Genomic DNA, 15,867 nt, shown 5'->3' with positions numbered 1-15,867 from the left:
AAACTTTCGAATTTTTACTTACTTTTCGAGCACGTTTTGATCTGAGCGGAGACGGGAAATTTGAATTTTAGCTTCCAATTGATGAAGTTGTGAAGAGAGAGACACCGCTGAAGACAGAGAGAAGAAAACAATTACCCAAGTTCAACTGCCAAACATCTTCAATCTGTTTTGAAGATGCCTGTCTCGAACTATTTACAACTTCTAAATTTTTGTTGTTTGGATAAAATAGTTCTAAAATTGATGAATAGTTTGGTTAATTGTCATATGGCAAGGTTTAAAAATGCAGCAATCACGGACATATCAAGCGGGTAATAGCAGCTCTAAAACGAAATAGGTACATAATAACGCTATCAGAGTTCACATGTTTCAGCTGGGTTAGAGGATGACCTTTAGCTTATTTCTTATCTTGTCGTGTTGCACAGTTTGACACAAACTGGGAATTCATACCCAACTTTTCCAAGTTGATTTTAAATGGCTGCATGGCAAATACAAGTCTGATAAAGAGATTGAAATGCTTTATATGTTTTCAATGAACGAAAGTGTGAACATCGATTCCATTCACACAATGTCGGTTTTACGTTGACACGTTGTCTGTAGACAAAACTGGATTTTTATTATCTCACTGCGTTTACATATATTTTCTTTTTCGTACAGTACGCCAAGGACTTACCAGAAATTAAAGGTTTTTCCCTTCAAAAGTTTTTTTTTTTTATTGCAGGGAATTATCAATAACACTTAGTTCAGAGAAACAATGTTTTTGTAGTTATTTTGAAAGCCTATAAACTGTTTGTATTGTAAGTGATCTGGTGTTTAGCGTAAAGAATTTTGCTTGAATTGTCTTCCGCATCAACAAGGTAGGTAGTCTGCCCGAGAGTTTAGCAGAACAAGCTCAGAATTAGAAAGAATCTTGTAGGCATGCCATCAAAATTTCAACCACGAATACATAAAGACGCTCAAGAAGAACATTGATTTCATCATTTGGAATATCAATTACTGTTACATAATTAGATCGTAATGATTTATTCAGATTTGAGGTGCTTAGCGGGGTGAACCGCAAGTCAGCGAAAAGGACATCGATTTCTCCGACACAGAAATTATATTTGTTAGTGGCAAAGTGGTCAAGGATTGTAACTACTCGTGTAAGAGGGAAAGAAACGCTCCAAAGAGCTGAACGAATGTTTACAGCAGCCTAATGCGCAGTGCAATGATACAAATATGTTTTAGTCCGGCCAAATTGAACTCATGAATTTGAAATGGCTTTTGGCTTCTGAAGGAATGCGAGCGTTACAAGCATAAATTTAGTGCAGTGCAGTGCAGACAGGAAAAATATGGAGGGACTTCTCACCTTGGGCCTTGATTCCAACGAAAACGAACCTGAACTTACAACAGTGGCGAACAGGGTTAGTTCGGTTCGTCTCATGTCCGGCTCCAACGACGCACACAGAGGGCCAAGGGTTGTAATAAATATTTCTGGACAACGATACGAGACGTACGTAAAGACGCTTGAATCGTTTCCTGAATCACTTCTTGGAGACAAAGAAAGAAGAAAGGACTTCTATGATCCTGTCAACAATGAATATTTTTTTGACCGCAACCGTATTTGTTTCGAGTCGATACTAGCTTACTATCAAACAAACGGAATCCTAATACGGCCACCTAACATCCCTCGAAAGGTATTTATAAGCGATGTCCGCTTCTTTGATCTCGGAGCAAAGGCTCTAGTTCAAGCCGGCGATGGTTTAGAACAGCCCACCGAGACAGCTCAACGTCCTTTACCGAAAAATAAACTACAGAGGAAAGTCTGGGAGCTGTTTGAACATCCAGACACCTCAAATTTCGCGCGAGGAATCGCAATTTGGTCTGTGTGTATAATTGTTCTATCGATAGTTCTTTTCTGCGTGGAGACTTTGCCACAGTTTCAGGAAGATCCTGCTCAAAAAACAAACGAAACGACGAATTCTGCAACGTCAAAAAAGAAAACAGACGATCCGTTCTTCGTGATTGAAGCCTTTTGTATTGGCTGGTTCAGCTTGGAGTATGTCATTCGCCTTGTGTTTAGCCCCAGCAAGTGGAAATTTTTCATCTCAGTTTTGAACATTATCGACCTAGTGTCGATTATACCATTCTATATAACTTTGCCCATGGAGGACTCGGCCAACGTTTCCTCACTCGCTGTTCTTCGTTCCGTACGACTTGTGCGAGTTTTCCGAATTTTTAAGCTGTCGCGTTACTCGCGAGGACTTCAAATACTTGGGCACACACTGAAAGCAAGTTTGCGGGAATTAGGGCTGCTGTTTTTCTTTCTTTGCATGGGAGTTGTTTTGTTCTCCAGCGCTGTTTATTACGCAGAAATCAGCAATGAGGATGGAAATGATTTCCTAAGTATTCCTCATTCATTTTGGTGGGCCATTATCACCATGACCACTGTAGGCTATGGAGACATAACACCCAAGACTCTAGGTATGTACTGTCCTTGCTTACAGTTTGAAATATTTACAATTTAGATTTAAGTAACTCTCGGCACATTAAATTAAAACTTGCCGTCGGAAATAATTATTATAAGCAACTGTCCAGTCTTGATTCAACAACCACCAGTAAAAGCATTGTCCCAATTGAATAGATATAAAGTTATCTATGAATAAGCCGTTGTTTAAATCCTTTGTTTATATCTGTTGGCAAAACTCAAGCTGGTTTTCATTCATGTATAATCACAAGGCAAACACAGAAGACAGAACCTCCGGCCAAAATGAACTGCATCTAAATTTGCAACTTGTTAAGCATTATTCCTTGGCCACGGAGGCAATACCATTCAACACGTCACATAGCTTGTTTTGTCACGAAATTTCAACTATCTAAGTCTTCATCTAAATGACACGACCTAGTGCTCTTGGAACTCTCGCGTAACAATGCTTTATTTACATCCGAGATATTTTGGACACAAACACCGCAGGCAATGATTTAAAATTCCTACTCTGTATTTAAGTATGCCATTTACATCTTGAAACGGCTCTTTTAAGTCGTCTTTTTTAGCGATTTTCAACTCTACACCAGTTTTGATTTTGGAGACTTTACTCTCGTGGAAAGTGATTTTCTTTTGAGTTTTGAGAATTTGTTTTTATTACTGCGCAATTAAGAAAGGCTTTGAAAAGGCATTGCTATAGTTGCTGTATCCAAACAGGCACGGTCATAGTTTCTTCACTGAAAAGCACGCACACCTGTTTGATTTTTCCGTTTCTTGATAAAGACTATCAAGGTTTCTTGCTTTGTCGAATGGTTTCAGCCACAGTCTAGCAGTCAACAATTTAACCCATAAACCTGCCATAAACCGCTAAATAAACCCCCAAAACAACCACCAGCAATTTGGATTCAATTTTCTCAGGTTAACCATGTTCAGAAATTTTTAGCATCCGTCATTTCAAACGCAGATAATTTGAGTGGAGTGTACGTTTTGGACAAATAGTTGGAATGTTTGGCCTTTGTGGTCGCGTGTTCAGCTTCATATATTAGGCTTGACACTTTTTTACATCATGATAACAGCCTTCCTTGTATATGAATGGCTGAGAGTTGAAGTAGAACTGAAAGGAATTATCAATTCCATATTTCCGAAACCAACTAACGAAGTAATAATACACAATGAACAAAACTGTGCTTGATTGATTAACATTTTGTTCTTTAGTTCTTCACAAATGATTACGTGATGGGCTGAAAAGCACCAGAAGAGCAATACAAAGACTCTGATTCGGTCGGTCGGGAATTTAGTTGAGAGGGAGAGTTGAGCAGTCGGGAGAGAGAGAACTGCTCCGTAAAAACCAGCGATAGAAAAGAGGAATGGGGGAGAGAATTGTTGAGTGTTTTGAGGACTCTTTCTCTGGTAGCAGTTTTATGGTGTGAAAAATTAAGAGTGTGGCAAACAAACTTGGTAGATATCAGGAGGAGCCGGTACAGTTCCTGTGGATAAATAACAAACCTTGCCTTGACGACCTTGACCACAGGTACAAGGCTAATATACTCTTGCTTCCAGGTGCCTGAGTGACGTCATTAATCTCGCCAGTCGTCCACACTGACCAGTAGTCGAAATCGCTGATTGTTTTCATCGTAAACGCAACATGTAGATTTAGATTTTTATTATTTTACACTTTACAGAGTCGACAGATTTGAAAACGGAGTCAAAGAAAATAGCCCATGTTACAGCCTTCCTCCCCGAAAGAAAAAAATCGAGGTGAGGGGGAGTGCCTGTAAGCTCCTGTAACACGGGCTACAAAGGAATCGAAACGGTCGGGGCCTTCGTCTAGTCATCGTTGATTTTATGATGTAACTTAATAAACCGCTGATATCGCGACCAAGAGTCTACTGCAAATGATTTCTTGATCAAATTCACAGTGCAGTTTTCAGATTATTTTACCAAAACTGCATCGATAGTCGAACAAATTTGAAAAGTTAAAAACGTCTTTCGCCAGGCCAGTGTTTTGTCTTTCTCAAGTTTAAAGACTATGAAGACCGGCTTTTTTGAAATAGAGTTATACGCCGAAATTGGTTTGCTTGAGATTGTTTTTAGACTGATAACACTTTGTAAAATGGCGGGAAAATCGGCAACTGGTCTTTTGAGATCTTCTTGCCAAGTACCTTCATTCATCACGTAATTAAGTAAGCTGCTCTATAGAAATAGTGTTTTTTTTCTTTTTATTTAGTGTAAAGTTAGGTACCTTTAGGTACAAGTCTGGTACTTATGCTGTTGATTATCGCGTTTTTACACTAATCTCGTACTGATGGTCTCCTGTTGAACTGGCCGTGAGTGAAGTAAGCGATCTTGGAATTTATTGGATTGGAATTCCAAGGTCGTAATGTCCGCCTGATGAATTAAAGAAGAGCATGCTTACCGTGCTACAGATATCCGTAAGTTTTCCATTGATTCTCTCTATCTTGTCCACTCTTGCAGGTGGAAAGTTAGTTGGGTGTTTCTGTGCCATCACAGGCGTGTTAGCCATTGCTCTCCCTGTCCCGGTCATAGTGTCTAACTTTGCTTATTACTACTCAAAAGAGAACGGCAGGCAATCAAATATAGACGACGAAGAGGAAGAAGGTGAAATAGAAGAGGAACGTGAGGCCAAGGAAAGCGAAACAAAGAAGAAAGGCCTACTACTTAATTCCACTGGAAAGAAATCCCAAAAGAATAAAGGGGATGTAAAACAAAGAAAGAGGAGCCGAAAGTATGGAACTGTAAAATTTCCAGATACAATGTATAATGCCATAGGCTCCAATGTTAACATGGATCATCCAAATGGCCTGGCAAACTCCACCACTGTAAGTGGGAAAAACAACTATCAAAACCACGGAAAGAAGACTTCTCTGTCACAAGTAGAAACAATTGTCTAAGAAGAATTTAGAGATATTAAATGACAGGAGATGTATGAGCTCGGAGTCTACTGGTTCGAAGAGACTAACGTGAATTGGCGCTCTGCCCAACGGGATATCACCGTGAACCTACATGACAAACTCTGCTTTCCGCTGAAGTTGTACGACCATTTTGACGTGTTTAGCTGTCGGTCTAGCCTAGTAGAAGCTGCAGTCCGTTATGGTCTTAGCTGCTTTTTAGTCTTGTAGAGGAGCTTTCTGAAAAAGCTCAAGCTGCAGAAACAAGACTGCCGAAACAACGCAAATAGCTGATGCTTTTCCCTTTTTTTTTTGCAATGATTTTGGCGTGTAGACAGAATTAGGCGCCGACGAGTTTGTAGTTGATTGGTAAAATGCCGACCGTTCTACTTAACAACCGTCAAAGGCAATGCACTTTGTACGTTGTGTTAGTCTTTGCGTTTGATTTTTGGACTTCTTTTTAATTATAACTGAGAATAAATCACAACCCAGTGTCTATGTTTGAGTTTTTTATCACGGAAACGTGATTCCCCTAGAGTGCAAATCAATGGATCATGAGATAACCGAGAGCGAGCATAACTTGACTGCAATGAAGAATGCCGCGAACTGGCAACCTCCGCGCTGTGAGCTATCGGGTAACGTGATTGAAGACATTCATACGCTGACACGAGAGACTGAAAACGTGTAGCCATGGGTTGAAACCATCTGACCCTTGTCCCGTCCTCGTCCCTTCACCCTTGCTCCGCCTCTCCGTGATTTTCCAAAAAAAAAAAAAAGAAAGAAAAGAAATATATAAAACAGACTACAATCAGTCTAATGAGTACCTCGGGGGGCCGATTGAAAACAATGTAACGGGGCCATACCCTCGTCCTCTCTTCTTCAGATCGTGCGTACGAGTAAAAATTTAAACCAGCGATAGTAGCAAGAAGGGAATCAGGAAAATTGAGACACTGCTCATTCAAAGATAACCTGCGACCAAACGTTCTGTTTTTCGCAGAGGCGGGAGAGAGGGGGAAAAATGGAATCTCTCTCCCGCGTTCCTTCCCATATCGCGCTCCGCTCTCTTCACTCATAATCTGGGGTGGAAGGATGAAAGGGGGATGGAGAGCTTATTCAAAGGCTAACGCAGTCGGAAGAAGGTATTTGGAAAGATAAGGGAAAAGGCAAACAGTGATTGCGTTGAGAGTTTGTTTTTCCTGGTAAATAGGTAAGTGACAAGGGTCTGTGACACGATGATGCTCATGTGCCACTTTGATTGACACTGGAAGATCAACTGAAAAGTTTTTAACATGGATCAAAATGGTAAACTAACACTTATAGCAAAAGAGTGCAGCCAGTCTTTCGTTTGAAAGCTATACTGAAAGTAGCCGGCGGTACAAGAAGCGTGGAACAAAATCCTCTTTATTCATTCGACCTTAATTTTACGGACCCTTTCGGACAGTTTACCTCTTGGAAATAGCGTCTTTTGATTTCCATGAAAACCAGCTCCTCCCCTCTCCTCACCCCGTAGGAGGGTTTGATTGCTCAGGAATAAAGATAATATGTGACTATAAAAACTCTTGAATGCAGAGGACCACGCGACGAAAAATTCAACTGCTTGACAAGCACATCTCGCTTGCTCCAGGGCTTTTGCTCAAGAAATGCGATGGGCTCCTGGAATTGCTCGTGCTCGACGTCACTCGCTCGCTAATTGTAAATAAAACCAAATTTATTGCAAAGCTGGTACTATGGCAAAGGGCCCTAATATACTGTTTCACCGCCCGGCCTTTTTCCGCCCTGCGTTTTACCTTGGAATCAATTTTGATCTATACTATGTGCCCGTTATATGACGTATAGACTGATATAAAATTGCCACTGCTCCAACTTGCGCCAGCAATCAAAGCCGGTCACATGGACTGTCTAGTACATGAGTCGAGACGAAGATTTCATTAGACTTTTACAGGATTTTATATTTTCTGTGAGGATTCTTGGCGTACTTTGCTATGAATGGTACGGAGAAGCAGCAGAAAACCACGAAATCCTTCAAACTCTCATCTTATCTGTTGGCGTTGCGACCATGGTCATTTTCGGCGTCGTTTATCCCTGTGGTTTTAGGGGCAGTGATATGTTGGAAAACAACCGGTAACTTTAGCTTCATTTTACTCCTTTTAACAATGGTGTCGGTTCTTGGGGTACACGCTGCCGGAAATCTAGTCAATACTTATTACGACTACATGAAAGGAGTTGACAGTAAAGTTTCCGACGACCGTACTTTGGTTGATCATCTTTTAACACCGAAAGAAGTTGTCAACTTGGGTGTCGTGTCATACGGCCTTGCCAGTTTTGCCCTCGTGTTTCTGGTCGGATTATCACCAGCAAAAATGGAGCATTTGTCATTCTTGTTCTTCGGAGGCCTCTCTGGTTCGTTTTTATACACTGGAGGTGTTGGGCTGAAATATTACGGAGTCGGTGACATTGTAATAGTGATCACGTTTGGTCCTTTGGCCGTGTTGTTTTCTTATCTAACACAATGTGGAAGCGTGGCGCTGTTTCCGTTGTTTTACGCTATTCCTGTGGCTTTGAGCACAGAAGCCATTCTACATAGCAACAATACAAGAGACATGGAGGCAGACAAAAAAGCAGGAGCTGTAACTTTGGCAATTATTCTTGGCCATCAACTATCATATGCACTTTATTGTCTTCTCCTGCTTGCCCCTTATGTTATATGTGCAGTGCTGTCTGTTAACCTGTCTGTACGTTTCCTTGTACCTCTTACCACGCTTGGAATGGCTTTTAAACTGGAAAAAAGCTTCAGAGAAGGAAAACTAATGCTACTGCCACGACAGACTGCTAAACTGAATTTAATGTTTGGTTTGTTGTATATTGTTAGTTGTACAGTAGCGCCATTAAGCCTTCACATTAAGTGATTTGACTCCGCTGTGAGTAGTTCTTTCGGTGCGTTTTTTCAGGTTATTTACAACAAACAGCATGGTGACTCATGGTTGGCAGAATTGCAAAAAGAGTGGTAAATGAACAAGTGGGATAATTTGTTTGAATTGGATAGAACTGCCATTTTTGGCAAATCTACCTTCAAATAGTAACTGAATTTCCAATAATTTAATATTTCTATGCAAACAACAGACAGTGAAAAAAAGAAAAATCTGAAGGTGTCAATATTGTTGCCATAGACACAACTCAATGGGTATTGAAAAACCTAGTAACTAAATTGAACTTGTGAATGTAGAGATTTATGCACAAATCTTCTCAAAAATGTTGTTTTTTTAAATGAAAAATACAGTTATTTAACAATTATTCGCCAAAGGCTCAGTGAATACTTACCAAAGTTCAGCGAGGTGAATAATTTTTTGGTATAATTTTGAATAATTTTTTTTTCAGAGGTGAATACCAAGGACAACAAAATAATGGACTAAAACATAAAAACACAGATGCAATAATTGTTCGTGTGCACACACGTATGCAGCCGTAGTTTTAATAATAAGCTTACATGTACATTGATTATCAATCAGTTTACTCACTGAGTTCAGCAGTAAAACAAACGAGCGAAACACTACGAAAAATAAATTCATCAGGTACCTTTGTTTTATTGTTGTTGACTTCATTCCCAGTTGTCATCATTGCCTAAAAATGAGTAGCTTTAGTTTGAAGAAAAATAAATTTTGGTCAATTGATCTGACTTGCTGGCAATCAACACAACCACTGCGTTTACAATTCTTAAAAGCCTTGAATACAAGCTCTTGAAAAGATTTTTGGTCCAAGGGCGACAGCAGTCATTTTGAAAATTCCCCATTCTTTCGAGTATCCTGGACTTGGAGTGATGTCTTTCAAATAAATGAAAACTTCATTCAGAAACTGTCTGCCATGTTTACTTGCCAAGATGGTAAGGATAACGAGCTTAGTAACCAAGTTCCAGCAGGGTGAATATAGTGTCATACGATGAGTTTTTCAACCAAGTAGAATGTCCAATTCTTATATTCACCTCTGGAAATTATACTAAAACAAAATATTCCACAAAAGAAAAATATAGAGAGACAAGTTCTGTCACCAACAGAAGTAATTTTGCAGGTCTTGTTAAATTGTGGGGTGTCTCCATTTTACTAGTACACACTTTCCTATGACAACATAACAGAAAGCTTTGTGTCACCTCAAATTTTGGAGGAGCTACTGTAATAGAAGCTAGTAACTTCAAGGCTAAACAAAGCAAATAAAAAAGAAAAAGAAGAAAAAGTGAAGCAATTATTTCAGTAGGTGTTGTTGGACTTCTTGGTTGTTAGGTGTTGACGTCTTTGTGTGTAAGTAGTTTACACATTTTAGTTGTAGTATACTGGTGTAAAGTCATGTAGTTTGCCAAGCACTCAGTTCAAGCATACAAACAAACATTTCCTGAGCTTTTTAGTTTTTGTGTGGACTGAGATGAAGTCAAGATGGACATAGGAGCAGAAAATGAAGCTAGGATAATATCTTAACGTTAAAGCAAATGAAATTAGATTGTTGAACTCTTAGAAAGGTGTTACTATTTTGGAGATCTTTTATGGAGAGTTCAAAGATTATTTATTGAAAACTGTATGTATGCCTGGGGTAGTCAAATCAAAAAATTGATAATCAATAATATCCTCTAACAATCAATAGAACTTGATATCGGAAATCAATAAAAATCATTAAAAGGATTTGTCTTGAGTAATCAATAATATTGATTTCTTAATTAGCATTATCAATTTACTAATAAATACCAAATTTATTGAAACTGTCTTATCTTACAATTTATCAAAACGAAATAAACAAAGGATATCAAGTAGCTTGCAAAAACCACTAATAAGCAATTACTTCTAAACATTTATCAATAAAATTTGCTACTTCTTTTCCTAAGTCTCATAAAAGACAATAGTTCAATAATGATAAAAAGATATCAATGTAGAGAAAACGGTAATGATATTTCTGTCATTCCGTACATTTGAACTTAGCCGAATTTTAATTACTTTGACTTAACCAACTAGGTTTCAGTGTACTGTTCTGAATAGTTTCCAGAACGCAGTTAGGGAAACTTAAAATTTGCTCGTACAAAAGTCATAACAATTAAGAGCATTAAAGTTTTTTGATCAAACGGATGGTGTTGCCATGGGCTCCCCTTTGGGTCCTGTCTTGGCCAATATTTTTATGTGTCATTTTGAGGAGAAGTGGGTGATGAATAACAGTGCTCGTCCTACCATTTGGTTCAGATACGTTGACGACACCTTCACCTTATTTGACAATAAGGACGCTGCTGTTAAATTTCTCTCTTATCTCAACGACCGACATGTCAACATCAAATTTACCATTGAATTTGAACAGGATCACGAACTTCCATTCCTTCATGTTCTTATCAAATGGCATAACAATTCATTCTCAACATCCATTTACCGTAAGAAAACTTTCACTGGCCTTTACACGAAATGGGACTCCTTCACACCTCGCAAGTACAAGATAAACCTCATCCGCACCCTTACTTATCGTTGTCTTCGCATCTGTTTATCGTCTTCATCATTACAGTCTGCCTTGGATGATCTCAGGAAGCTATTGTCACGCAATGGTTATCTCCGTGGTATCATCACGTACAACATGAACGATGTAGTGAATAGACATCAAAACAAACCTAAAGGCCCTATCACTACAGTTCCCAAGAGAGAAATCTTCATTGTTTTACCATTTTTAGGGTTCCAAAGTAAAGTAATTACCCAGCAACTTAAATCTTGTATCTATAAGTTTTATGGTTGTTTCAACGTTAAAATAATTAAAGTCTTTTTTCCCGTACAAGGACAGGTTCAGCCGTTCTCAGATGTCTAAGGTGGTTTACAAGGCAAGCTGCTGGGACTGTGATAATTTTTATATAGGAAAAACAAAGCGTCGACTACACGATAGAAAAACTGAACATTTTAAGGCCCTTGCTAAAAGCGGTCACACCTCAGCCATTGCGGATCACGCTACTTCCACGGGTCATAATATTAAATGGGACAATTTTGATATCTTAGCACCTGGTAGGTCAGATATACATTGTAAAATTAAGGAAACATTGTTAATTCGTGATTTAAAGCCAGCCTTGAATGAAAACGTTGGCAGTGAAAAACTTTTTCTTTACTAACATTTTGTATTGTTATTATTATTATGGTAAATTTTTTTTTCTCTCCCGCAGACTCATCTGTTTGTTATTAACTATTAGTCTTGTTACATATTATTAGATACCAGTCTTTTTCTTTTTCTTCGCGTTTAAATTTCAATTGTAATCTAGTTAACGGTCACTTCTGAAGATGTATGTTGTACATACGAAACGTCAAGGAAATTAACTTTGTTTAACATGCGTTTTGGTTCCATGTTTATCACCGCGGTTTGTGTTTTGTTTCTTCTAAAGCTACGATGGCCAAGGAAAAAGAGTGTTTAGCATTAAAATTGTTCTATAAATCAGAAAAACAATGCAAATGTTGAACTCTGCAGCAAAATAATACAAACAGTATAGTAAAAGGAAAAACGGATGGATACTGTCGACTACAAGGAACTGAAGGTTAAAAAAAAAATCTGGAAACATCTGAAGAAGTGCATATATGGCACAAATTAGAATAATGAACGAAACTCCACATTATTAGTGCAGAGTGCACTATTGGGATGGTTTTGGGGGCTGCCTGCCGCTGAGGCGTTAAGGCGATATGTCGCTATGGCGCTATGGCATAAACTTTAATGTCTGTTTAATTAATTAATTTCAATTAGTTAATTAGTCTAGAGGTGAGGAAGTGGTGCAGGTGGGGTGGGAAAGGTACATGTGTACTCTACGTAAAACATGTTCCATCGTCGTCGCTTGGATATGAATATCGCAAAGCTATATGTTTCAGGTAACCCCTTGCTCTCCTTGTGGTACCATTCTCTTTAGAACAAAACTAATTTGCTCTAAACGCATGCGTAGATTAGTTAGCGTTCGTGGCTGGTGGAGGATACTTTGCATACAGAATCACGTACAAATGTTGACTGGTTTTCCTTATGGTAGAACTCAACATGTAAGACGCATACGTTCTAGCATCGTTAGTGTTATACACTATCTTTCTACGCGGTATTTTAAATGTCATGTCATGTGATCAAGGACGGCAGTTATTTTTCAGGTAGCGCCAATTGTCCCTTTTTATTGCAAAAGTGAAACGTTACTGTGGCTGCGTAACTTTTAGAATTACACACAGGTCGGTTCAACAAATGTCATCTGCTGTTTTCAATCTACAATAGTGTGTTTGTCAGGGTTCAAATGTATTGTTTCTCCTTAGCGGCTTGTTTATTTCTTGCCTTAATTGTGTCTGTAAGACAGACCAGAAAGTTCCCAAGTTAGTGGCTTTAATACTCCGCAAATTGTAAATTTGTGACAAAAGAAACCAGGAAAGTGCTCAAATATTGAGCAGACTCCCTGGCACCTAATGAAAGCGCAAATTAATTTAATCAGTCTTAAAGGAGACTCATTCATATTGGCCAAGTAGCGCTGTTTATCTTCAATACTTTTCGTTGAAACGCTTCTCAGCCATCAATATCGTTGTGTGTTAATTTTGAGTTGTTTTATTGTTAACAACAAAGGTGGCAACAGAAAAAGAAAGTGGTATTTCGCGACTATCTGATAATAAAATTATTTCTTATTCATCGGTGATAGGAAAATTTGTATTTTTAGTAAAACAACATCGTTTCTGTTCCGTTTCTTCATCACTACATCAGATATTTAACTTTCTTTCATTTATCTCCAAAAAACAAGCACATCTTCCGTGTGTTTTGGAGAAAACAAGGGTTTCATGTTACATGCCTGTGCGAGGAAAACAAAAGTATCAAGTTACAAAGTTGGCGTGAAGAGCTAAATTGTCACGTTTGCTGCTTCAACGTATTATTGAATTTAAAATGAACGAAAATCAACATAAAACACCAGTAGTAATTTGTACGTAATTTTTGGACCTTGAATAAAAATACAACCTTGAAACATACACTCTGCTAAGGGGAAAAACCCTAGCAAACTACCAAGGTAGACACAAACCGGAAGTGAACCGAGCAGGGGTGGGTACTTATGGGACTATCGTGCCAGAGCTATCAATTGCGCTCTGCTCTATCTGAGATTGTCTCACTAGTTCCATTGAGTCATGGTATGGGAAAGAAAGACAAAGCTTAAAATGCCTTTTGATTTTTGGTACAAGATGTAATGGTGGGGAAAAGTTCTAAAAACTTGAAGCATTTGTAGGCTGATTGGCACCAGGGTTTTAAAGAAATCTTATAAATTTTTTAAAAAAATGGACTGTGATACCACCTTTTCATTCCTTCTCCATTTCTGACTTCAAATTTGATGCACAGCTATTTTGGTTATGATCAATGAATGCCACAAATATGTTTGTTAGAGATGGAGGGGGTGGGTGTTTAGAAGAGGTTTTTTAAGTGGATCCCAACTGACTTAAGACAGTGCAATTTTTGTCACATTCAACAGGATTATGTACCAGTCAATATATAACTTCAACATCCCACCATCCCTTGGTAACCCCCCCAGGCATTCAACATTTTGAATTTTCATTTGGTCAAATTCCCATCCCCCTGGTCAAATACTGGATTCAAATTCAGACTTTGACAAACTTTATGACTGTTTTAGGCCATATACACTAACTTAACCACTATCTTACAAAGTCCCTTACGAGTTTTAGTTTCTATCATAGAACCCCGAGTAAAGAACCCTGTTCCAGACTAAATTATTTATACACAGGCCACTTTTTCCGATAAATTATGCCCTATTCTAGACCAACACTGTCTGATTTCTATACCCTATCTCAGACTAATTAACTGTAAAACAACACATACCCTTCACAGCAACACATTCTCATATGAGAGTACACTTCCCGAATGAAGGAAGAGCAGTAGTTTGCGTAGCAGGCGTTAAACAGGGAGAGGGGAGGCAGAGCGCGGATGGAAGGAGGGTGCCCTCCTCCCCATCTACGCCTGCAAAGCATGCTAGAAAAGCAGTGGAACTAAAAACCACCCAAATGGTTATAAATCGGCCTAGGAACCTCAATAGAAACAAAGAAATACACACCTGAGGTGAGGTAGGTTTATTTTTATTCATTTTTCTTGCGGACTGCGGACCATGTGAGGTAAAATGTAGACCAGGGGTAAAATGCAGACTGTAGACTTTTTAACTGAGTCGTGCTACCGTTTCCATCATTGAAAGCTAACCGTAAACAGGCAAACCGGAGCGTTATTTAAGCCAACCTGAGTGATATTCAGGCTAACCGGAGCATTGCAAACTTTCACTGCGATTAGCCTGAACAACCCTGTTTCCGGTTAGAAATAGTGGATATCATGGAAATAACACCGACGATATATATTAAAAGGTCTGTAGTCTGCAGTCTGCAGTCTGCATTTTACCTTTAGTCTGCATTTTATCCCCGGTCTCCAGTCCGCAGTCTTCGTTTTACACTGACTGGTCGATATCGAACTAGAAGGTGCCATATCGGAGGTTCGACTATATATGTTCCAAATTGATCATGACAAGCCTTTGTACTGAACCTTTTTGATTTTACAGTGGGACCTAAATAACCATTTAATTCGGTGATTTGTGATAGTATACGCATAATTTTATTTCCTAGCCGATATCGATATCGTGGTAGTCCTATTAAACAGAAGGCTTTTATTAACAGTCAGCTCGCTCGATACGGTTTGTAGTGGGCTGAAAAATTCGTAAATATTACTTTTCTATAAATATAGCTGCGTCCATTTTGAGGATCGTAAGATAGGAAAATATATATATAAGCCCAAAGAGCGCTAGCGTCTGCTTAATAGGCTACTGTCTTGGGATAATATAATAGAACACGAAAACGAAAAACGAAAATCGAAGTTCAAATTCCGTTTTTCAACGTCTTACGAAAATAGAAGATGAAAAACGGAAATGACAACTGCAATTCGGTTTTACGAAGTCATGGGAAAACGAAAAACGAAAATAGAAGTTCCAATTTCGTTTTCAATGTATTAGGAAAACGAAAAACGAAACTGAAAGTTCGAATTCCCTTTTTCGATGGCTGGGGTAAACGAAAAACGAAATTGGAAGTTCGAATTTCGTTTTCCCATGTCGTAGGAAAACGGCTGGCACTAAGGTACACGCATTCTTACGATCCTCAAAATGGACGTCGTAGCTAACTGTACATGATGTCACTGACTGTACATACGGAGTTTTGATTTCAACAAATAGCATACAAAAACTGTGCCGCTATATTTATAGAAAAGTAATATTTACGAATTTTTCAGCCCGCTACAAACTGTATCGAGCGCGCAGACTGTTGATAAAAGCCTTCTGTTTAGTAGGACTACCATGATATCGATATCGGCAAGGAAATGAAGTTATGCGTATACTATCACAAATCACGGGATTAAATGCATGGTTATTTAGGTCCCACTGTAAGGTCAAAAAGTTTCGGTACAAAAGTTTGTCATGATCGATTTGGAACATATCGTCGAACCTCCGATATGGCACCTTCT

At 38.7% G+C, this 15,867-nt stretch overlaps 2 protein-coding genes across 3 annotated transcripts; both read left to right on the top strand.

The window, feature by feature from the left end:
- The first annotated feature begins 946 nt into the window (after positions 1-946).
- On the top strand, positions 947-6,159 carry LOC110061505 (potassium voltage-gated channel subfamily A member 7-like). 2 transcript variants are annotated; one of them, XM_020768337.2, is made up of 2 exons: positions 947-2,460; positions 5,039-6,159. In XM_020768337.2, the coding sequence occupies exons 1-2, from the start codon at positions 1,329-1,331 to the stop codon at positions 5,371-5,373; spliced, it is 1,467 nt and encodes a 488-aa protein (XP_020623996.2). In that variant the 5' UTR covers positions 947-1,328; the 3' UTR covers positions 5,374-6,159. The 2 variants fall into 2 exon arrangements, with proteins under 2 accessions (XP_020623996.2, XP_020623995.2); XM_020768336.2 differs by having other exon boundaries at positions 4,937-6,159.
- Positions 6,160-7,239: 1,080 nt separating this feature from the next.
- Positions 7,240-11,482, top strand: LOC110061506 (ubiA prenyltransferase domain-containing protein 1-like). Its single transcript, XM_020768338.2, has one exon. It carries the CDS (start codon positions 7,353-7,355, stop codon positions 8,274-8,276), a length of 924 nt encoding a protein of 307 aa, XP_020623997.1. The 5' UTR covers positions 7,240-7,352; the 3' UTR covers positions 8,277-11,482.
- Positions 11,483-15,867: the final 4,385 nt, after the last annotated feature.

This window comes from Orbicella faveolata, unplaced genomic scaffold (assembly GCF_042242905.1).
Source record: "Orbicella faveolata isolate gen_17 unplaced genomic scaffold, um_ofav_v1 contig_12, whole genome shotgun sequence".
Taxonomy (NCBI): Eukaryota; Metazoa; Cnidaria; class Anthozoa; order Scleractinia; family Merulinidae; genus Orbicella; species Orbicella faveolata.
Note: the sequence above shows the minus strand (reverse complement) of the source record. Positions and strands in the feature narration are given on the sequence as shown.